We start from the raw sequence: 25068 nt of genomic DNA, 5'->3' as shown, positions 1-25068 counted from the left end.
AAATAAAGATAATCAACTTTTAACCACATAAAATAGATGACCCACAAAAACATGGAAAATAACCAAAACAAATGCTAATAATTAAAAAAAAATAACTATTGAATAATATAATCAAAATGAAAATATTGTTCTCACAGGTCCGTAAAAAAAAAGAAAAAAAATATTTTTATTTTTATTTGGAGCCTTGGAGGGAGTATTTTGTATTCTCACATAATTATTTCAGTAAAGCTACAAGTACCACCATTGTCTATTCCATTACCATACTCAACCTCAACAGTTTAAACCTAATCTTTGCTATTCTTCTCCAAGAAAAGAAAGGAAAAGAAAAGAAAACAAGAATTATGGGTGAGGTAACAGAGATGACTAAAGTGTACCGGGATGGACGTACCCTAAACGGATTGTACATCCGGGTTGACCTCCCCGGTGTTCCGGAGGACAAACTGGAATTATATCATAATCAGCAAAATATATTCTTTGGAGGAGTTGTACCAAAAATATGGGATAGTATTCCGTCCCGGATTAAGATTTACTCAGGTTACATAGTTATCGACAAAAATCCCGGTAAAAATAATTTTGAATTTGTTGTTCGAGATGGATGTGTTCATCTCTTCATTCCTCATTGCACTAAAGGGGAGATACACTTTATTGGTGAGCTTGGATCGGGTGCGTATATATTATATATTAAATATGTTTCTTCAATTTGTGTTTTAACAAGTATTTGTGTAACTCTTAGACTTTAAAGTTTCCATTTTTTTTGCATTGTATGTAGGATCCGTCACGACGATGGTCAGTCAATTTGAAGAGGTAATATATAATTCTTATTCTTATTTATGTTTATTGTTAATGTTATTGTTCAATTGTTGTCGTTATTTTTGTGGTGGTGGTGGTGGTGGTGGTGGTGGGTGATTGTTGTTTGTGGTGGTTTTGGTGTTGATGTTATTGTTGTGGTGGTTGCTGGTGTTATCAACGGCGAGCTAGGCGGCAGTCGTATTGTTAGTGTCCTAGTGTCTATTGCATGGCACATTCATAAATTTACCGCATATCCAATTTCTGAAATCATTGATTTACTGTTTTTCTATTCAAGTTTAATTTGACATATTTAATTGTAAGCGTATTAATTGTAAATTTTTCGTGGATTGGGCATAAGCAGTGGTACAGGGGGTTTAAGGGAGTTGGAATACAACTCAAAGTCAAATTTTGGTCTTAATATTTGAAACTTGACTTCTGTTTCATGTTACTGTTGTATGTAGTATATTCATCTTTCCATGTTCATGCTGTGATTGAGTTTTGTATTTATCTTTCTACCATCCATGCCTAGGACTTTAGGGATTGAATCTGTATATTCTAACCCATTTAATTTTCGTGTTCCATGTTGTGTTTCATTGCCACTCCCGACACATAATCCTCTTTTTATATTTACCCAATTACTTTTAATGGTTAATACTTATGTGTTAAATGAAGAACTAGTGGAACACAAGATGGCCTGGGACACGGATATGGGACAAAGAATCCAGACTCCAAGGGATTATTTTATCTTTTTTGCTTGTGACATAATGACAATGTAATCTCTTTGGTATTTTGCTATCTTTTTTCTTGTTCTGTGTATAATAATGTTCATATGGTTTAAACCATGTGTATTGCAATTAGGTCAAGGAGCTCTCAAAATGCATGTTAGAGAAACTATCCATATTAGAGGCTAGCAACAAATCAATTAAAGATCATCTTCAGTCTATCAAACAAGACGCGAAACCATCGTCTATGTTTAAGCTACCTATGACATATGATCAATACGAGATTCAAGATGAAATCGCAGGCGAAGGTGCTTTCGGGACTGTATATAAAGGTTGGGATGTAGTAACTAAGAAAAATGTTGCTATGAAGTCGATTCATTTGCACGGCAACAAAATTCAGGAACCGCTAGCAAGGGAGATCTCTATCATGTATGGTCTTCAACATGAACACATTATAAAGCTGAAAGATGTTTATACTAACCCTCTAGGAACTCTTAACCTTGTGATGGAGTACATGTATTGTAACTTGACCATGCCTATACAAGAATGCAAAGCCGGCGGGATGATGACAAGCTCACTTGATGTCAAAGTATGTTCTAGTTTTATTACTCCATGTCATATGTACGTACAAGTCAGTAGCTTATAAATAAATGAGATTTGTCTGCAAAAATATAGTAATGTTCATACTGTTGCTTTTTTATGCCTTTAAATGTCAGAGCATAATGCATCAGATCCTTTTGGCTGTGGATTATCTCCATGAAAAGAACATAGTGCATAGGGATCTCAAATCTGAGAACATAATGGTCGACAAACGTTGCAAAATTGTCAAGGTTGCTGATTTTGGCTTGTCCCGATTACTAGGACACAACTTGACTCCTCAGGTAAACATCAAATTTGAAACTTGAAAATGTTAACATATTCAATGATGTTATTGCTAAATTTAGTTGATTGTTATTGCAGGTTACTTCTCTGTTATTTCGAGCACCAGAAGTTCTCCTCGGAATTGAACAGTATACAAAAGCCATTGACCTATGGGCAGTAGGGTGTGTATTTGCTGAATTGGTTAATCATGAGCTTCCTTTTATTCTTGCTGAAAGAGATGGAGATGGGACCAAAAACTTGATTGCTCTCATGTTCAAGTAAATATTATCATCTGTCAAAAGCCTTCCGCTCACTTGCACTTAATATTACCGTCTTAAGAAACACTAGCTGAATTTTTTTGTATTTGATTTTGAAGGAAACTTGGAACGCCGACAGAACAGAGTTGGCCCGGGATACATTCAATTTGCAAATTTCCAACAGATATTCCAGTCTATCCTCAGGTATACTCCCTTCTGTAGTTCTTGGATTCAACAATTGATGTACTAATTTAATATACTCAGATTCTATAACAATATCGGATGATTGATCAGGCTACTTTCACCACTCCGAGACTAGATGACCGTGGTAATGATCTTCTATCGGTAAGTAAGAACACCATTTCTCTCTTGGAAAACAATTTTATCGTATTAATTTTATTTCATTTTTGTGTATGAGTATTACCTAATAACTGTTTTAATTTCTATAATTGCAGAGGTTACTCTGCATGAATCCAAGTGAAAGGATAACGGCAAAAAAAGCATTGGAACATTCTTATTTTACTCCAGTTGAGCCTCCAAATTTCTAATTACTTGGGATCAATGCTGTAAACTTCCTTGGATTTAAACCAAGTCTTTTTTGTCGCTAGAATTGTTACTAGCTATCTAGGTTTCTCTTTACTTTGTTGTTGGTACTTCGTTATACTTTGTTGATTGTATTCGTCTTATGAGCGACAAACTCATGTTACTGTTCCCTGACATTAAGGATGAATGGGTTTTCAGTGACTGCCCCATGCATGTTCGATTTTCAAATCTCTCGTTGCACATGATCCTAGACTCCCTGTTACACTACGCATCTTAAATTTGACACTTAAAAAGTTTTTCGCAAATGGAGAGTTGGCACAGGATGCATATTGTTGTGGGGAATGATGGTTAGTGCAGAAGACGAACCACGAATACGTGGTTTCATAGATGAAGCAGTTACAGACTTACAGCAATAGAGCTAATAAATATATCTTGAAACACGCTTACAACTGTTGGGTATAACTTGAATAACTTAAGTTACATTTGAAACATAGTACGGTAAACTCTTCCAGATTCATGAAATCACATTATAGTGTCCTACTTGTATACACAGCTCAACATCAGGAAGCTAAATAAAAACGGAATCAGTTGCTTGTTCCGCCTGCTGTGAAAGGCTGGCGCCACAGGAAAAAAGTTGACGCTAATGGGTTGGGAACCCGGGTCATAAATATTGTCGTCTCAATGATTTTACTAGCTAACCAAGTTGGTGTATGGAGTCATCAGTTGGGTGACAGTCACCCACAATAACATTTAAGTTTGAACCAACTCAAATCAAGCCCTAGGATCCAACGAGATAAAAAGTCACTCTCAAGAAACCCCATTATTCTTCTTGAACATAAAACATGAATATCAAGAAGAAGAGACCCCAAACAACTTCAACTTGAAGCAAGATCACGATCCGATCAACTGCGAAGCTCATTCTCGACAAAAAAAGTCGCACCCCATAATTGGAAATGCAAAGACCAATTCTGCAGAGGTTTTCATGTCTCGCAGTAGGGTGGTAGCGATGTCTTCTCTCATTGAGGAACAGTAGCTAGAAACACTCCCATCTTTCGTCGAGGAACAATCATATAGACATACAATGACCATTCGCTCAAGAGCCACTGCATTTTTCAACAAATATCGAGCAAGCTCCATCTCGTTCCACCATCTTCTAAATCCATCAAAGGCGGACAGTCTGAATATTATATGGGGACTCTGTAGTTACGCTTCCGCAACTGTTTGTGCACAAAGGAAGATTTAAAATATTAATAACAGATTAGTACAAGATCCTAAAAAGAATGTGGACTTGCACAGAGAAAACCTCCCAAAAGTCCCAATAGAAAACTGAGCCTACCCGCGTACCGTTTCTTGACATAATTGATTTAGGAAAACAGGTGGACTCTTGCATAGTAACACTAGCTAGAACCCTACATTAAAAAAAACATGCTCCAAGTATAAAATGATGCAGATTCTTAAGAACAATTCACTAACAGACCAAAGGTTGAAATGAAGCAAATACAAACAATCGAGAACAATTCAGTTCAAAACCAGCATTTAGAAACCAAATACTAACCTGCAGATGTAATATCTCAAGGAAAGGAGAAGCATTTAACAGACCAGTGATGGTAAAAAGGTCAAAGCCAGTTTGTACATCAGTTAGAAGCTCGAAGCGCTTTAGACACAGAGAGTTATTTGCAGGACGCGGCTGTACCTGAAGATAAACAAGAAATAATGTCATAAAGCAAGTGACAATGAGGAATAATATTACCAAGTATCCAAATCTTTCAATTACTGACCAGAGTCATCACCAAAAGCGATAATTTTTGAAGTTTAGGAGCATGTGTGGCGAGGTCTTCAAATGTCAGTGAGCAGCCCCGATAATGGTATGCAGACTCAGATTCACGTTTTTCAAAAGAGGGACATTTGAAAATTTAAAATAATCTACGCAGCCTTCACATTCAAGTGACTCAAGATCTGTGAACGTACTGTTAAGAGTTTCTTCAAACGGGGCAATTCAATTACAGACGAGATATCTGTCTTGAAGCAGTGAACCAGGCTAAGTGATGTGAGATTCAAGCCATCAGACATGACACACTCTATGTCCTCTTAACACAAAGGTACAAAAGATAACTCAAGCGTAGCTAAACGACTTATCCAACTTGTGCACCCAGAAGAGAATGTTAGGGTACACTATCTCAGCCGTAAGCACTTCAAAGAAAAGGCCTTTCCAGAGTGAAACAGTTGATCAGAGAGCACATAGCATTCTTCAGGCTTGGTTGATAAATATGGTGACGGAAATCCTCAACTTCCATCCGAATACCACTTTCAAATTCAACCCACTTATCAACCAACATATTCTTAAAAGGATTCTTCTGTGAAATCAGCTAATTGTATCTTGTTCATCAAGGCTTGATTAAGACAAAATATCAGTTAGAGTTTGCCTGCGGTGAAATTTTCCGTCTGCCTTAAACATTTGATTAAAATACCGCTCACACAACATAGATAAGGTAAACAAATGATTGAGACAAAACTTGTTGTACTTCTAGTTTGTGTGCACTACATTCACATTAGTAATCACACTTGCTTCTCTAATCACTCATATTTCAATGAATCAAACTTGCATCCATAACAAACACCTAAAAAATTTGCAAAGCAATGTATTTTGCTAATCGTCAAAGCTAGATTAAAATAGAACTTTTAGTTAAATTGTTAAAGTGTTCGAACTTTGTTAGTTTATCTTATAATATTTACTAGTTTGCCTACGGTGAAATTTTTCGTCACCCCTAATCATTTGTTTGACTTTGATTAAAATATCGTTCACAAAAAATAACAAAGTAAAATATCTTGTACTTAACTGAGCTTTCTCTCCGGACAAAACAAGGATGTAGAAGTTGGGCTAGCGGAGTTTATTTAATCTTTTTAAACACAAAAGCAAACTCCGAAACAATGAAGGAAGACAAATAGAACTAAAAGCCTCGAACCACTCATTAACTCATCCATAATCATCAATACCCTATACTATTATTATTATTATCTTGTGAGACTACAGTGTACAACGACCTTATAATACTTTTACACCTCATTGAATACTAGCGATATGTGAGGTGCAGTACAAGCATTATACGGCCGTTGTACCGTAACAAACAAAACAAAATAAACTAGCGTCGATTTCTTAGAAGTCAAAGCAATGAGTTAGCAAACCATAATTTAGGGAAAATTCAATAGTTTACACAATATAATAAGAACAATAAGTCAATAACTATAATAACAATCAGTCATAAAGAACAAATATATCGAAGAGTGACGAAATCGCAAGAAGAAACAAATGATTAGATGAAGAAGGGTTTAGACATGCCTGATTGAAATTTCGAGAAATTGGGTTTTCAAAGCTGACAGAATGCTTAACCCTACAAATTAAATCATAAATTAAAATTGGGGATTTTGATGGTTACGATTGAAATTTGCAAAGTAAAGGGATTAGTACAGATAACTCCGTGGTTGTTCAAGGTTTCACTATTCCCGCCATGAAAATATGGAGTGTTACCGTTGACAGTACTGTAGGTAGGGCCGTTGGGGTGTAAACTGTAATCTAAGCCGATTTGAGCTTGGTTGAGCTTGGAATCAACTCCGAAACTTGAGCTTGAGCTCGGAATCGGCTTGAAATTTTCCGAGCTTAAAAAATTAAAGCACAAATCGGCTCGAATTTGGCTCGAGCTCAATACAATTATTATTTTTTTATGCTGTTACTAAACACTAAAATTAGAATATTAATTGGGGAAACATGTTAAAACCTTTGAATATGCTAAAAATTGCCCAATATGTAGTTTAGCAAACACCTTCTTAATTTATGAAAAATCTGTAAGACAATGATACTATAGTTTTACTACTTTCTAATTTAATTTTAATTTTCATTTTAAAATAAAACAAAAATGAATTTAAGGGTATAATATGGATCTCGGCCATATGATCCATATCCGGATTCTTTTTTATGCATATGGATCCGATCTTTATCCATATCCATATCCACTGAATCCAAAATATTGCGAAATAGGACCTGTTGGATTTGGACCGGATCCGGGATTCATTACCATATTTGGTAGGGTGAGCATACAGTTTTGAAAACCGTTTCGGATATCCGGTTTTAAAATCACATTTATTTAGTATTCTTATATGGAATTTTCTTATATCCGGTTTTCGTAAACCCGAAAACTGTATATACGCTTCGATTTTTCAGTGTCACTAGTGTAATTTTGTATTTTGAGGTTTTTTTATTCCATATTTTTTTATTTAATAACTTAAAGAGTATTAACAAATTACAAGTACGGAGTATAATACTACTATACAACCAGTTGTATAATAAGTATTGTACAACCATATACATTAATTCGAGCTTATATGTAATTTTTCCGAGTTTTACAAGAGTTTATTTTTTTATGTTTAAGTGTGTGAGTTTAGAAACTTTACAGCATAGCTCAGATTCTTTTAAACAAAACTCGAAAGCTTTAATACACAGCTCGAATTCTACACCGTACAACTGCATACAACTGGTTGTATAATCTACTAATTGAATTATTTTAAGAGTATAAGAGTAATATGACCGAGTCATTGAGATACGCGATATTTTGTAGTTATCTATTTATTTTTTTTTATAAAAAAGAACTATATCGAAAACCGTACATCCAGTTCACAAAAACTTTAGAGAGACAGTCTTTCAATAGCGTTATTGAGAGACGTCTCACATGATGAGGAAAGGGAGTTACTTATTTCTTATTTTCCATGTTAGGTCTCCCACTAATTTAGTGGGAGACGGTCTCTCTAAAGACCTAGAACTTTAGATTTTGCCAATGCATATCCGATACGATCTTTATATAACTGTACGTATATTACTATATTGGGCTTTTATTATCAATATATGAGAATTCGTATAATTGAAACCATATATGTTATCATATATTTATAATAGAACTGTATCGTATATTTTTTTTTTCTCACTCATACGTGTGAGCACGCTTTATATTAGAACACTAGTAAAACAAGTTTTAAATAACCGTTTTTTTAGGCTTTTAATTTTCATTTAAACGGTTATGGTTTGCAAATTGAACTAATTAAGTGAGACTAATTAAGTGAAACCGTTTTTAATAATTGTTTTTTGGGCTTTTAATTTTGACAACTGAGACTAATTGACATGTTCCATTAGTTTTTGTTCAAAATGAATACCCGACCTTAAACCACCACCATCATTCTGGAAATTCCCTCCACCCCTAACGACCAATAGAGGAGATTTTAAGGATAGGGATTGGGGTGGTGTTCGAAGGGGTAGAGTTGTTTTGGTAATTGTCATGGGTTAGGGTGGCAAGTGATGAGTTGTTAACGCCGGCGGAAGGACCATTAGCGAAGATTGTGGCAAGAAGGTGGGAGGGAAGGGTAGGAATGGCGGGTGAGGGGTGATGGTGGGTATTGGTGGTTAGGCTGGGTGCTAAGGGTGATTTAGTAGGTGGGTGAGCGAATGGAACACCTTCATTCGGTTTCCTTTTTCTAACACCCTATACCGAACAGCCTCAAAAACTATACAAAGCTGTGGGTGAGCGAATGGAACACCTTCATTCGGTTTCCTTTTTCTAACACCCTATACCGAACAGCCTCAAAAACTATACAAAGCTCCCCCTATCTTGGTGAACTTAAATCACAAAATAAAGAATTTTCAATTACATAAAGTACCGGCAGATTGCCAAAGTTATCCAATTCTACCTAGCCAAACTATCATATTACAGACAATGAAGTTTCATTCATCTCCTTTGAAAGTTGAGTTTGCCAATAAAATAGGCGAAAAGCAATGCAAAAGTCAGGGGAAACACGAGGAGCATTGCAGCAACAAGCCCCAAGCGATGATGATGAAACCCAAAGTAGTTGTGTATGAAAGAGGCGACCGTATTCTTTGCACCATACACTGTGATATTGTCGTGTATATCGCCATACTGGGAAGAAAGCAGAGCATTCAAAGTCCAAGATGTCGGACTTGCGTAATATAACCATAGCCACCACTTTGGAATATGCTGCAAATAGCCAAAATACACTATATTATTACATATCCCTGATTCATTCATATCAACGACCCCCAGTCCATCTCCATTGGCCATAACCTTATGATCAAGAGAGTTCACATCAATAGGATTTAGAAATTAGAATGGAATGAGAACATTATAGTGTGCTCTATGTTATTAGAATAGGTTAGATATTCGATTTGAAGAAAAATCTAAAGTTTTTGCCTTTATATAAGAATTGTCAAAGTATCATACTCAGTGTTTAGTGGTGGACCTCGAAAAGATTATCCCCAGGACCTCAGAACTTTTTAAGTGGATCCGCCAATACGCATGTCTAAGTAACCAGAGTCGGATTCAGGTTGCTGAAGTACAAGGAAGAGTCGAAATGAAATAGATTATACTACAGGAGCATGATGAGCTGTGTGCTCTCCAAGCAATATTCATTATAGCAAAAATAATCGACTTATTTTCTATCTTTCATTTTTCTTTTCAATGTTCTTGGGACTTGGGAGCACCATGCTAACATTTGCCTGCTCATGGAAAATAGAATGGGCTTTCCAAAGTCAATTCGATAAAGAGAGAACATCTGAAAGAAGTAGCTTACCGGCTGAGGGATAAGAAACCCAGAAAACAAATTCATCAAAGCGTATAAACCAGAGGCAATAATTGAAGCCATCTGAAAGTTTGGTGTAGCCGACACGAGCACCATAGCCAAGTAACTGAAGTACACCAAAGTACAGAACATGGCATAGAAGTACCAGAGGACTTTGTAGGCTGACGAGTAGTACCCAATCATTGGATATGTGATCATTGTGATTATGAGAGCCATGATGAAAATATAAGGAAGCTCGATAGTCACCTGTTACATTTAGTAGAAAACGCTAAGAAAACAGTCAACGGAATAATTATCAATTTATCGTACTGCTGCCTTTTCTGTATTGTAAGAAAAAAAACATGAGTCCTCGGATATATAAACATAGCAAATGGAGGCGGACGGGGGTAGAATCAGATTAAATTTGAGCTACTATTTTTTTGTCAAATACTCCATTCCACACATTAAGCTCCACTGGGTTTTGGCACAATGTAATGAAAGAAAAATAAGAGTGAAAAACAGGGGTAGAGGATGTCATTTTCCATGAAACATGGGTGGGTCTGGTCAGTGAGGATACTTGGGTCATTTTCAATACAAAAAAGTTACTTCGCACTATATTTGGCAATGGGCTACATGAAAGAAATGCTCAAATGGAAAACGCGTACGAAGTAACTAATAAGAGGCGCAGACATTGGACATTGGTACAATGGACGCGAATGTGATTCGAACTTTTACTCTAGCATACCCAGTCTGGTAATTCGTGCAAAATTGGCTCAAGGTCCCGTCAACACTAACTTTATCATTGAATTACTGAAATTTAGGGCGACAAAACAATTTCTTTTCTCACAATACTTTGCTTCTTGGGTTACCCCTTGCATATAAATGCTTTCGCCCTTGCAGGAGCATGATTTAGCCAAAGCAGAAAATTGGGCGTATGTTATCATGATCTCAAAAATCAAAAACTAACTTCAGGCAACCCACATATTTCCCTTATGATTTTCAAATTTGGTAATTGTTGTTTCAGAATCAGAAGTTTAAATACTTATCCATACCTGAGCAAAAGCATAGGCCCATGAGGAGTACATGCCAGCAAATCTTTCACGATATACAACAGTTCTTTCAGTGGCGATATGTGGGATAGCAGTAGAGCAATTGTTTATTCCCATGAAGAGAACAGCAGAAAACATGGAACCGAAAACAGTGAACAGACTCTGTTGATCTTTTCTGTGACATCAGAAGGTAATTTTGCTTAACTATTACCCCAGCAATATACTAGGTAATTAGGTAGCTTTTAGCAAGCAAACAACATACAATGATACAAATACTGAAACCAAACTTGAAAAATCAAGCATAGACAGCAGTTGCCTTGGAAGAGCTATCAATTTGATTTGTGAGAGTTTTTGAACTTCTTTTTAACAATAAGGCAATGAAGATTCATGAGAAAATTGGGTAAAAATCATGCATCGACAGGTGTTGTTAACACACGAGTAGAGTTGCACACACTCGACCCCCTTGACCGGCTATTTACTATAGTTTTTGAGACATCAGGATTTCATGATACCAACTCTATGTTGACATAAGTTGCCTTGGAAATTTAAAATCAATGAAGATTCATGAGAAAATTAGCGTAACTTACATATTCCTCCCTTGCTTCCAGAATACCAATCCGAAAATAACAGATGAAAGGAGAGTAAACATGAAACGGGTCAAATTATACGACGGGTTTCTCCAGTAAGATTGGTGTTGTTTCCATAAGCAAGATGTATACTGGCCCCAGCCAGATTGTGAGAAGCGTCTATGAAAATGGATATCCTTTGAACCTGGAGCTGGGATACTTAGCTGCTTTACTAGGTCTTCATTCTCCCTGGAGTCAACAGCAAGAAAGAGGCGCAAGACATCAATCAAGCCATATATATTAAAATGACATCCAAAGCAGCGATGCATTCAATATTGATCAAACAACGATCTTACAATTAATAAGGACCCCTGAAAATAAGTACCATCAGGCATCAGCACCAAAATTTTCAATATCTTAAAATAATGAGCAGCGGACAATTCTACGTCTGTCATTTCGATATAAAAGAGCTATCAAGATTTCAAGTTTCATCATAATTCACTCTGATTTTAATAATGTACAAGGAAATGAAAAAAATTCTACAACTGAGGCAATTTCGAAATCTGGATGATGTAACATACTACGCCATTATTCAGTTCTTCAGTATTACTAAATCAGTAACAGAGTAACAATTAAAGTCACTAACTTGTGCAAAGCAGAGTCAAGATAAACTTCAGCAAAATCAGCACTAATATCAATTTCACTTGATGCAGAAGTGACTTCTAGCATCCATGTAGCAGGATTATAATTGTCCCTGATCTTGGGTATGCCTGGTATACCCTAACAAAGCCAGACAGGAAAATTGTCATAAAAGTATTCAGAAAGATCTTCGCTAAGGAGCCATGGGGAGACAGAACCTATAAAATTTTGGCAAAGAGGGCACGTAATGTAACCTGGAAGTATTCAATGACTCTACAGGAATGCTGCCCAAGTGGTCCAGAATAGATCATGCGCCCACCGATTTCAAAAGAAGCAACTACAGTAACAAAAATTTTATACAGGCCATCAAAATTTCGATAAATATTCAACATTTGAATCTAAATAACATATTTTTAAATTGTAGACAAAATTCAGAAGAGGAAATAGATCATGTTTTTTAGCAAAGGCAGAAGGATTGCTAAAGAGATGTAACGGTATCAATAATTATGAATATAAATCCAGTTTATAGTGACCACTTAACACCTTTAACTCAAATAAGTGATACATCAGAGCCAAAGGTGACAGAATAAAGATAATTTCATGACTAGTTATCGCGCAATACAACAACCTTACTCAAAATGGCGGAATAAGACAGGTTGGATGCACAAAATTACACCCTGAGTTAACAATTCAGAGAGACTATTTTCGGAGGATCCATAATGAAAACTGTACCGAGAATCACATCGAAGGGCTGCTATTTCAGACTAAAAAGAAGAACATTCACTTTAGTGTACCATTTTTTCTTTATTCCATCATCATCCGAAACCAAAGAATTGAAAGATAGTTTGTACTTTGTAGCCATTTCAAGAAAAGGTAATTAGTTTGTTGCCTTTCAAGAAAAAGGTCTCTTACAGAGGATAAATGGGATCAAACTAGCGGTCAACATTTTTGGCCACAAATTATTGACATTGATTGCAATACTCAAAGTCAAAACATAGTCTGTCATCTGAATACATATTTTATCCAAGATAAAAAAGAAACCACCCCAAAATCTTGCATGCCAAAGAGTCTATAAGATTATTGTAAGAATAAGTTGTACATTTGTATCACGCGGTTCCTTCCTCATATTACTCTCCAGTCTCCACCCCATTCCCATCAATTGATTCTCGCATGGGGTGTAAATTTTTTTTTTTTCCAGAATGAAGCTTAAGGTCATATGAAATATCTTACCTCATCAAATGCTTCAAATATATCAATGCTTGGTTGATGGATGGTGCAAACGACAGTCCTACCAGTAGTAACCACATTCTTCACTGCTCTTATGACAATGGCAGCAGCTCTTGCATCCAGACCTGTTGTAGGCTCATCCATGAATATGATTGATGGGTTGGCTACAAGCTCTACAGCGATAGTGAGCCGCTTCCGTTGCTCAGTTGATAAACCATTTATACCAGGTAAGCCAACTAAAGCATCCTTAATCTCAATGAGCTCGATAGTTTCAAGAACTTCATTCACAAATTCCTTGTGTAAATGAAAGGAAGATGGATTAGTACTGCTATTTGGCATGACAAATAAAAAGAGAATCAATCATAAGCTTCTACAAAATCAAAAGTATACAGTTTTGGTCTTTGAATCAATGCTGTTAGGAAGCCGAAGCCAAGCTGAAAAGATAAGTGATTCCTCTATGGTAATGTGAGGAGAATGTAAGTCAGTTTGTTCGCAGTAACCAGATATGCGGGCAAATGTCTCCTGTACTTTAGGATACCCTCCTATTCTAATTTCACCTTCAATAGTCCCACTAGTCTTACGTCCAGAGAGAACATCAAGCAGAGTTGTTTTTCCAGCCCCGCTCACACCCATTAGCGCTGTGAGAACACCTGGCCTAAAAGCTCCTGTGATATCTTTGAGTATTTGAAGCTTCTTCTCTGAAAAGTCCCGTTCTTTCATTTCCTAAGACAAGCAACGAATTATAGCACTTCAGTTACCTGCTTCAGATACTATGTAACAAGTTATTGCTTGAAAGGATTCAGTGCTTAGAAAATTGAGTAATGAGATTACCATAGGAGTGTCAATGTAGTATTGCACGTTGTGAAATGTCACTGAAAGGGGTTCAAAGGGCAAAATTATATTCCCTGCCATGATTAGCCGACATTTTTTAGGAGATGTTCCAATGAAGCCAAATATTCGTTATTCGTTGGTTCTAGATTATGATGAAATACAGTAAACTGACTCACTAAGCTGGTTGTGCTTCTTTTTATTGTCAAGTAGCAGTCATAAGCAATTCTCAACGCAATTTTCATCTTGGGTCCTTTGGAAACAGCCTCTTTGTGCTGCTAACACAGGGGTAAGGCTGCATACATTGGACCCCTCTTTATCCGGAAATTTGTAGGAGTCATTGAGACACTGAAGTAATGTTGTTGTTGTTGGATAGATAGATTATGTCGACAACAGTTGAGTTATGAGGGGAAGAGAATCAATAGACAAACAATACTCACTCAAAACTCAGAGGAGAGGATAGTTACTTACCATTATGAAATTCCAAACTACTCTTGAAACTGCTTTTCTTAAAGTCGCTATAGTCATCTCTGCTTGGATCTCTCAGTCCTTGTAACTGAGATAGCTTTTCTCGTGAGATAAAAGCTGTGGATGACCCCGGAGCTAAAAACATGATCATAATTTCAGAAGAGTACAGATATATAATGACATACCACACAGTCTTTGAAATATATTTGAACATGTTTATGGTCTTACCCTTCAAGAAAGTTAATGCTAAGATAAATCCAATGGTAGAAAATACAAAAATCCCGGTAAGAGCCCCAATTGAAACCCAAAAATAGTAATCATCAAAGAGTAGTCCACGTGATTGAAGAATTTCTTGACCAATTGTTGTGTTGGACGAAAGCAACTACAGCAAAACAAGTAGTTCAGTAAATTGCTAAAAGAAGGTATCGAACAGTATTTTCAGCAACCGTGACAACATTTGGCATTTGTCAAGACATATAAAGTTTCTAAGTCCTAGCATTTGCCAAAGAAAATTAATTTATATTGACTGTATTATGCCTCCTTACAATCATCGGGACAATAGTTCAAAGTTGGCCTCATGTTCACCAATAATGTCAATTCCACGTGCCAGTAGAAGAACAACGATACACTGATTAGGATTCAGCAATTTCTGAATGATCTTACAGTAAGTTCTCAAAAATTCTCCCTTATGAATGTCACTAAATCAAAGGATAGTTTTATAGCTACCAGGACCTTGCAGAATTAAAAATTGCCCACCTTCTGCCATCTTGGAGCTAGAAATTCATTAACAGATAGGCCTATCTCCCCATATGTGAGCGGTGTTAGCCAGAAAACCCAATTCAACCAAACTGGCATAGATGCTGCAAGGAAACACAGAGGGAGGTAATGCTCTGATGAAGATGAACCAAACTGACAACATTAAGGGGACTAATGCTCTTACATCGTGGGATAATAAATCCGCTGAAGATGAACATAAAAAGAATGAAGATAACAGAAGCAAATGTGGATGCTACTATGGTTTGGAACAATGATGCCAACAAACGGAACGAGGACATTGATGTCAAGTGCACTCCAGAATATAGAAGTGCTTGACGAAAAAACCTGCATAACACAGAAATTAGTCTATTTTACAATCTCTTTATCCAAAAGAGACTGGGTCAAATGTACTGTAAATGTAAAAGAACATACGGAGCACTCAATAGATGTGTTAACTCCCTAGGCCCTATAGGGCTACCCTATTCTATCATCAGAACTATAAATCAAGAATTGCAAATTTACTAAGTGAAGCAATTACCCTCTATCAAGGACAGTGGTAGTGCCATAATCAATACTGATGCATTATGAGTGAGTGAGCTATAAGCAAAAGTTTTCATATTTGGTGTAAGGGGAGCCAAAGAAACGTATTTATGCTGATGAGTGAGAGCCTAGATCATGACTATTCCCACTAGTGAATTTACAAGCTAAGTAGCTGAGATCTGCTATAAGCATATTAATAAAAGAAAGCAAGCCTGATGTATGATGATCAAATAATATCAACTAATGTATTATTTCATTTAACCAAGGGAAACATAGACACTCAACTCATCAGACTTCTGACAAACTCACCTTCCAGCCTCTGGAGTATAGCCAATAGTGTAGTAGGTGAGTGATGTCCAGACAACAGCAAGCAAAATGGAAAGAGGCATCTTCAGAATAGTGGCTGGGACTGCATAGGCCCAAGCTGGATAAAAATAGAGGTCTCTCTGTTTGAAGAAAATGGGAAGCCTCATGATTGTCATTGCCATTTCTGGAAAACCATCTACAAGAAGTATGACAAGGCCATAGAACATAGCACCCATATAGTAGTTTGCATGAAGAATGTCAACATGCATTCTCGTATGCCAGTATACAGTCATTGCCACCAGCGCCATAATGATCAACTGCAATAATTGAATACTAGTAAAATGTTTTTTTTTAAAGGAGAAATAGCAATCATACAAACTCCGATTCCATATGCAGCAGTTTGATACATAGACTTTACCAAAAAGAGACTATTCCATATGTATCTTCTATGTGTTTCCTGGTCTTTTCTGATTACAACAACAACAACATCAGAGCCTTAATCCCAAAATGATTTGGGGTCGGCTGACATGAATCATCCTTTAGAACCGTCCAAGAGTGAACGCACACCTCAAAATGCGAAAAAAAATTGAAAAGAAAAATTGAAAAACAAAAGGGGAGTGGGGTCTTTTCTGATTAAAGTTTTTAAATTAGAATATCCTCCAGCATTTCTATAAACTGAAGATTACATGTAAGTTAAAGAGCAGCGCCTTAACATAATTGCTCACGTCAAACAAGATAGGAAACAAAGCAAATGAATAAAACTGACCTGAATAGTTTTAAATATGTATATGAAAGAGTTTCTCCTCATAAGAAGGAATTCTCTCGACAAACATGCTTTGAAGAGTTCCCATTTAGGTAGAGAAAACTTGCAGAAGGCAATAGCACTATCGTCAGCATCCGTCTTAACATGTGACTGTGAAACCTCCTCAAATAGACTCTTCCCAATTGGAGATCCCTTAAATTTATCACAAAACTCATCAACAGAGATAAAGGTATAAGGTTCACTACCACACCAGTACTGCGCCTGATCTTTTCTTGAAATGACCTGAAAAGAACGAAATACAAACCAGAATGTTTATGTGACAGAAATGCGTGGCAAGTTGATAAGAATTCTACTTGATAACAAATACGTAATCCGGCACATGTAGACCTATTAAATGGGTCGGGTAGATCGGCCTATATAAATTTTGGTCGGAATAAGGTCATAATACATGCCAAATATACTGATAAAATTATTATTTTTATTTATACTATATATTATTTAAATAATAAACATACATTTTTCATAATTTTATTAAATTTATGGCCAAAAGCAAGTGACCTTAACCATAGTATACTGGTAATTAATTTTTGTTAGAGGTTGTTTTGAGCCATGCATCAAAATTTACAAGTTCATGAACCTAGATAAACGGTATGGGTTCAGCTTGCCCAAGATATACAGGTTTTTGAAGTTAATATTGAGTAGTCTATAAATTAGAATGGTAATTACAGAAGAAGAAAAATTTACAGTGACATCAAGTCTTAGAATGTCAGTAAGTGCTTCTAACTCATCTTGATAAATGGCTCAGAATGAGTTACCTCCTGGAGAAAGTCAGCCACTCCTTTCCTCTGTGGACAACTAAAACCGCAGTTCTCAAAGAATTCTACAGCATGATTGCTGGGTCCATGGTATACAATTTTTCCTTCAGACATCAAGATGACATCGTCAAACAGGTCATAGGTTTCTGGTGCTGGCTGAAGGAGGGCAACAAGTGCAGTAGCGTCTGTGATGTGGACTAATTGTTGGATGCACGAAACAATCTGAAAGGCAGTGGAACTGTCCAACCCATTTGTTATCTCATCCATAAATAATGCCTTTGTTGGTCCAACAATCATTTCACCTGCATTTTCCATCAAACCGGAATTTATGAGGAGTAACAACAGATTGAGGGTGTATTGTGTAATTCAAATTTCTTACCCTCTCCATTCATTAAGATTCACTACACTTTCCTTTCTGAAACGTTCGAATGAATTCACTATATTTCCACGTTGGGTAAGACATAACCCACAAACACACTCAAATTTGAGTGGACCCAATTTTCTATCGCAAACTTTTGATGCCCTAGAACTCCGGTGGGACCAGTAAATGTAATGATTTCAAGTGAAAGGTGAGAGTACTTCGGAACAATGTTGTATTGTACCTGTAGTTAATCGCTTCTTTTGACCACCTGAGATGCCTCGCCTCATAGCATCACCCGTTATTATGTCAGCGCACACATCAATCCCAAGAATCTGCAGGAAAATTAACAACAGGTAAATAACTGACTGTTAGGTTCACCAGAGAAATCATACGAAAGGAGGGATGTTCAAAGAGTTACTTTCAAAATGTAGTTCGTCTGAAGGGAACTCTTAAGCCCCTCGACAGCGATTGCCTGTAAGATTAAACCATCAGTCTCAAAGAAACAGTCATTACATGCATGATACTTAACTATTTAAAGAGAATACTGAAGATTAAACCACAAAAACATAACGAGTATGGAAATTGGAAAATGCTACTTTTAACAGAACCTCAAGCCAGGATACATGTACGTTTAAGTCAAATTATATATATATCTGAACTAGGACATAAGAGAAGGCAAACAAATTCATTACTGTTTGACTTTGGAATAGATAGAATGAACCAAAAACGGTCACCAATGTGCTTCTGATTCTTGTATTGTGAAATAGCCAACGTCAAATGCAATTCTCCAGCAATTTTCATTACGGGTCAGTCGGAAACCGTCACGCATGCATAAAGCAAGTAGGTCAAATGGTCAATGAAGAAGGCTAGTAAGTCAGATACCTTCATATATGCATCTATATCAGGATCTGGAACAATTCCTTCCTGCTTTTCCCTTCTACAGACCTCAACCATCATATCTGATGCGAAGCAGAATACTATAATATAAATATAAAAGCATAGCAAGTGTAACCATCACGCAGAATTACCAGACCAACTTACCTGCTCGACTTCCAACACCCTGGCAACGAGCTGAAAAGTCAATTGTCTCTCTCACGGTCATCTCAGGAATGTGCAGGTCATGCTGACTAATATAAGCAGAAGTTTTTTGTGGTACAAATTCATCCAGTTTACACCCATTGTACTCAATCTCTCCTTTTTGCTGCAATCAAAATTGATAAAGTCTCTAGGTAGCATATGAGGAGGAAACCGAAATTGCAGCATAATTTTTTTCCGTAAAAATCAGCATAATTATCCCCTTTTAAGATTCAGTCATATTTCTATAGTCTATAACACTAAACTGCATTTTTAAGGATGATTTTGTTAAACCTTACAACTCCTTAACCGAATGAATATTACAAGCGTAAGCTACATTAAGTGTAATTACATGGAATTATAGAGAAATGGACAAAATAGATTATAGAGACCTGTAGAGATCTATCCAGATTTCCGGAGAGTGCCAATAGGAGGGTGGTCTTTCCACATCCTGGAGGACCAAGTAACAGAGTCATCCTACACACACCATTCATATTTGAATCAATGTAATAATGTATTTATCTAGGAGAATAATCCTTGTTCAGAAGATAAGTAATTAATGTATTTATCCCGTGCAAATGCACGGTATTTTAGATATAGATATTAGAGAATTTGACAATTAATTAAACTAATGCAGTTTACCTTCATTGTGAAAAGGGTAGAAAATTTGCATAGATATTTTATTAGCCTTATTTATGTAAAAGTTAAACAATGATTGATGTTATACAATTAATTAGGAGATAAATATTGTTTAATAATAGTAGTAAATATAGATAGTGAACACTTTAATTAGGGAAATAAATATTATCCAGCAGAATATCGCTTAGGCGAGAAATTTAAGCGGGAGGATTTGGGGATTAGACGCGGTTTATTATGTGTCAGACACGTATTTCCATGTGTCGTGTTAGTGTCCATGTTGGACACGGACACACTCGGTGGTAGAGTGTCCGTGCTTCCTAGTTCGCCGTTGCCTATCTCCTTAGGTCAGGATATGTAATATAGAGATATAAAATAGATCAATCGCTAACAGACCTTCTAGGCTTGATTATGCCGTTGACATCCTTGATGATGCTTAGTTTTGCTTCTTGCAGCTCAGACCCCAGTAACTTTGAAATGATCTGAAGCATAATGTAACAAGATGATTTTCAGGAAAAAAAAATAATAAATATCTAGGGCTTGAAGTCTAGACATGGATGAATCATAAAGCAGAGTACATTTTGTGCAATACACGTCATCATTTAGGTAATGGGTGAGAATGCTCTAGATAATCCACAAGCTTACAGAGAAACCGCTTTTCAGAGTGTTCCAGAGAGTTGGGAGAGGCTTTCCATCAACAACCTTGCACTTAGCATCCACAGAGAGGTTTACATACTTCACCTTGACAGCAGGAAATTTCAAACCAATTCTGTACAAAAGCAGCATTTCAGAGTCAAGTCATTAGCAAGTAAGTATTAACATTTAGCTTGTGCTTAGAATGGTTTGGCAAACTTTATAAATGAATGGCATAAATTTCTCAGAGACTAGTAACACTTACTTATCTACTCTCTTCTTAAGTTTCTGCAAAAACCGAAGGTTATCTTGTTCAATCTGTTTAATGAGCTTCTCGATAAAAAGATGTCGTTCTAGAGGCCCAAGCATGGAGACATCAATCATCCGTTTTCCATTAGCCATGCTTTCATCATCATGTTCATCAAACAAAAAAACCTTTGACCGTTGATACGTCGGTAATCTCTCAATTTTAGCCCATTTTTGAATGTGCTCCTCATCAAAGGCATCTCTTGAAGAAGCAAAAGACGAATTTCTCCTCGAACTGGACCCAAGACCTCGGAAGGATAGCTCTACTAACTCATATTCAAGAGACCTAATTCCATCCTGATCGTCACAATTTTCCATTGTTTAAAATTAGCACAGTTCAAATGTGCAATGCAGGAAAAATAACAGCAAAACTACCTATATAATCATTTTAAAAGTGAGGAAGAAAAGAAAGAATCAAACTGACGCAAATGACTCATAACACAAAATGATAAAAGCAAGAGGGGGGAGGGCTCATCTATCTATTATTTAAAAAGGAAAACTTGATAGCTACATTCAAAGCATAAACTTTCCTTATATATAATATTTTAGTTTTCCATCAAGTACTGGTTAGATACTGAGACTACTCATAATGGAAGCAAAGTGGCAATTTGGCTGCAAGATTGTCTCCATAATAGAAACCGACATATGATTGGCTTATAATTAGTTAATTAAAAAAGGAACAATGTAACATATTTAGGCTATTAGAATCAATACATTGACAAATTACATTCAGAAACACAACAATGAGATTTGAGAAGCAGTCATAGTACAGATCTATGAAAGATCATAATACAATCTCTCTCTATATGTGTTGTGTATATATATATATATATAATATACAATGACTGTAACAACTAAATCATATTGTAATCAATGTGATGTATACAATGACGGAATCAGAATTAGGAGGAAGGATAATTTATGTTATTAATACATCTTATCAGGTAACTAAGAAACGCCACAGAATTTATACTCAGGAGAGTAGAGACTTTGTTTTCTGAAGTTTATTCCTGTTCCAACTTGCAACATGTACTACACATTGTCTACACAGCGTTTATCCGACATTAATATCACAATATTGAATTAGCTAAAAGCACATGCAAGAGCCAAGAGCACAATAAGATATTTGATAAAATTAATTATATGGATACTTGAGGCAAACAGATACAGAACGACTACTCAGCTAACTTAAGCGGCAAAATTGTTGCACATCACACCGAGAAGGCTAAAAACTAGTTATCAATCTGATAATATCTTCGTACAGAATAACTATATTCTCAGTGCAAGATAAACTACGGGAAAAAAAAAACAAATAAAGCTATTGCTACTAAGTTGTTACGAGCAATACTGCATTACTACCAACATTCTTTAACCTTTTCCACTCACAAATCAATATAATAATACGAATATATCTGACTAGCAATGGCAATGACATCCATGTAAGAAAACTTAGTACCCTAACTAATTTATTGTTTTGTTAAGGAGAAGGTAGAAAAAAAGGTATTGTTCTTTCCACGACTCGTAAATTGTTCAATTAACAACTGTAGCTTAATTACTATCCACTCCATCTTTTTATATATGACACTGAGTTTGAAACTGCGGGTTTGACCTTTGATTTGATAAAAATAAGTATTTCTGAAAGTGAGGGAACCTATATCATTACATTGGGAAAAGATTAACAGAAGATGTATGTATTATTAGAGCACAATCTATCCCACATTTCTCACATACTTGCATGATTGTGCTAGAGCTTAGAGCACAATTAAATGGATGTGTATTATTAGAGATAACTCTGCCCCCACATTATCGCCTATTATATACTTAACTGAACTTTCTCTCTCGACAAAACCAAGATTTAGATGTTGGAGTAGCGAAGCTATTTAAAAAAAAATGAACACAAGAGCAAACACCGATAAGCCTGGAACCATTCATTAACTCATTCATAATCCTAAAGGCCCGAGAACACCCACTTTCCCTTTACACAATTAAGGCTGACACTTCCATTTTATTTAGCAATATTTTGGGATTTTAGGTGAAATTTCTCACCATTGTTCCTTAATTAACTCCGCCCCTCTCCTGAAGAACTCGGTCCTTTCCACATGTAATTTTGACCAAATTCCTTACAATGAGATTTCAACCCTAATTGTGGAATTTACCCTATGGGTCGCTACGTTTGGTAGCATGACCCTTAATACTTTGAATAAGTTTTATTATATGGGCGCTTAAGATAGAAAAAATATAAAACAAACTCCAACAGAAATCAGCTACCTTAGCTGGTGAAGTTGTTGGACATCACACTCTAGACCAGGTTTAATTATGATTAGGAGTAGTATTTCATATAAAATAATTGACGAACAATTAAACTACTGCGGATACAATCGTAAACCTATCTGTGAGAATGTTATACGGCGTACAACAACCTTATAATACCTTATGCACCTCATTGAATACTAACAATATGCGAGTGCACAAGCATTATAAGGCCACCATACGGTGAAATAGTTAAATATTCTGGTAATAGTTACAGATGCATTATGCAAGCAATGAGTTGGCAATCCATAATTTAGGGGAAATTCATTCAATATAATAAGAACATCAACAAAATCCAAAGCAGATAAACAAAATGACAACAATAACGATAATAATAACAATAATAATCAGTCATGAAGATGAAATATATGGAAAAGAGTGACAAAATCGCAAGAATAAACAAATGATTAGATAAAGAAGTGGTTAGACGTGCCTGATTAAAATTTCGAGAAATTCCGTTGGTAAAGCTGATACAGAAAGCTTAACCCTAAAAAATTAAATCATAAAGAAAATTGGGTATTTAAGGGTTAGGATTGAAAATTGCAAGGTAAAGTGATTAGTACAGATGACTCCACGGTTGTTCAAGGTTTCACTATTCCCGCCATGAAAATGGAGTGTTACCGTTGACAGATTGTCCTGCTCACTCGTTTTGGCCCGAAAGCACAAATACTCGTGCAAGTCTGCCTTATGGCACGTTTGGCAACTTGGAGTATGAATTAAATTCCGGGATTGAGACATTTCTAGAGTTGGCACACTTCTTTGGTTCACTAACATCGGGAGTGGTTGGTATAGTCGATGTCATCCCTTCTTTATCTGGGTTAACTTGTTGGAAGTATTGCTTCAAAAGAAGCTTTTATTATCCACATTGATAGAATTGGAATTTTTGGAAGTAAATTCTATGTGGTTTTTGCACAATTTTCAAGTTTGATGGTTTGGTCTTCTATACTGATTGTCGCGGTTTTTCCATACGGATTGCTCAGTCTTCTAAAACTGATTATTGTATTTTTCTATACAAATTGTGCAATTTTCTAAGAATGATTTACAAGACAAATCATAAATACAATTCTAGATTATTCTTATCATTCCTATAAATACTCTATGTTTATGACATTTCTATACACAACACATTCTCTCATCTACTCTTTCTCAATCTACTCCTTCTTTAATATGTTTCACTCATAGCTGATTTTGGCAATGTTCTATTAGTTATTCTCAATCTGAGTCTTTGTCGTACACCTTAGACTCGGAAGTCGTGTAACCCTGGGAAGTTGGTTGCTAAGAGGCCGTGTGTATCGAGCGAGGCAAATTCAACTTAAGGGCAGTGATTTTATCACGCCACGACTAATCTCTTTTCTGTCCATCTCTTATACAGATAAGCTCTTCCTTTTCTATTTTACATATATATACACTTGTAATATTTACATTAACATGTTTACCATTATATTATTTCTATGTTTTATTGATTCGTTTGTGAAATACATTCTTATTCTATTGACAATCGATATCTCACGTATAACATTCTAAAGTTGAATTTTTTTTATTTCTTTTTTTTTATCGTTGCGATTGGTGATAGTGTAACCAAAATTGTTAAGGCAATGTTAGCATTGTTTTCTTAATGGTCGCATTATGTACAATGTAAATACCCTAATGTTTTATTGTTCTTGGTCATCATGGAGGAAAATTGTAACATGAATATATTCACATAAATCATATACGTACTTATTCGCTAATTTTGTCAATTTGCTCTTGTTCCTTCTTAAATTCATGATTGCGTGAAGACACTGTTTTACAAGTTTGTATTTTTTGGCAATTGTTCATTTGACTTGACTTCAGTAAATGAGACGTTGACTAGCAATTTAATTATTTTGATTGTTCATATGTTCTATACATGATTGGCTTAATCTCTTAAATTGATCTCTTGTATGGCTTGGTGTCTGACTTGAAATCATAAGTTAAAGTATTTCGTGCTTAGACTAATTTGGTTCATAGTCGTGAGAATCGTTA

General features: G+C 35.9%; 2 protein-coding genes and 1 long non-coding RNA gene across 6 annotated transcripts; 1 reads left to right on the top strand and 2 right to left on the bottom strand.

Annotated features, from left to right (window-relative positions):
* Nucleotides 1–90: 90 nt before the first annotated feature.
* LOC141647466 (cell division control protein 2 homolog) lies at nucleotides 91–3369 on the top strand. The gene is made up of 8 exons (XM_074455660.1): nucleotides 91–663; nucleotides 770–804; nucleotides 1648–2100; nucleotides 2228–2392; nucleotides 2472–2650; nucleotides 2749–2833; nucleotides 2924–2974; nucleotides 3085–3369. Exons 1-8 carry the CDS (start codon nucleotides 117–119, stop codon nucleotides 3175–3177), a joined length of 1608 nt encoding a protein of 535 aa, XP_074311761.1. The 5' UTR covers nucleotides 91–116; the 3' UTR covers nucleotides 3178–3369.
* Nucleotides 3370–3579: 210 nt separating this feature from the next.
* On the bottom strand, nucleotides 3580–6929 carry LOC141646012 (uncharacterized). 4 transcript variants are annotated; one of them, XR_012545276.1, is made up of 5 exons: nucleotides 6639–6929; nucleotides 4951–6561; nucleotides 4728–4865; nucleotides 4509–4581; nucleotides 3580–4389 (listed from the first exon to the last, which is right to left on the bottom strand). It is a non-coding gene; the product is annotated as an uncharacterized LOC141646012 (long non-coding RNA). The 4 variants fall into 4 exon arrangements; XR_012545278.1 differs by having other exon boundaries at nucleotides 4517–4581; XR_012545277.1 differs by lacking the exon at nucleotides 4509–4581 and having other exon boundaries at nucleotides 4951–5562; nucleotides 6510–6561; nucleotides 6639–6904.
* Nucleotides 6930–8823: 1894 nt separating this feature from the next.
* Nucleotides 8824–24123, bottom strand: LOC141647463 (pleiotropic drug resistance protein 3-like). Its single transcript, XM_074455658.1, is given in 26 exon segments — nucleotides 8824–9207; nucleotides 9800–10054; nucleotides 10840–11011; nucleotides 11424–11651; nucleotides 12049–12182; nucleotides 12296–12363; nucleotides 12366–12378; nucleotides 13272–13562; nucleotides 13659–13991; nucleotides 14100–14173; nucleotides 14568–14699; nucleotides 14793–14946; nucleotides 15321–15424; nucleotides 15505–15665; nucleotides 16170–16483; nucleotides 16933–17211; nucleotides 17745–18046; nucleotides 18347–18437; nucleotides 18524–18577; nucleotides 18988–19064; nucleotides 19147–19306; nucleotides 19572–19656; nucleotides 20212–20297; nucleotides 20461–20584; nucleotides 20714–21051; nucleotides 23498–24123. Coding segments are annotated over 25 exon segments (4095 nt in total). The 5' UTR covers nucleotides 20851–21051; nucleotides 23498–24123; the 3' UTR covers nucleotides 8824–8940.
* Between the last annotated feature and the right edge of the window lie 945 nt (nucleotides 24124–25068).

Source organism: Silene latifolia, chromosome 3 (genome assembly GCF_048544455.1).
Source record: "Silene latifolia isolate original U9 population chromosome 3, ASM4854445v1, whole genome shotgun sequence".
Taxonomy (NCBI): domain Eukaryota; kingdom Viridiplantae; phylum Streptophyta; class Magnoliopsida; order Caryophyllales; family Caryophyllaceae; genus Silene; species Silene latifolia.
Note: the sequence above shows the minus strand (reverse complement) of the source record. Positions and strands in the feature narration are given on the sequence as shown.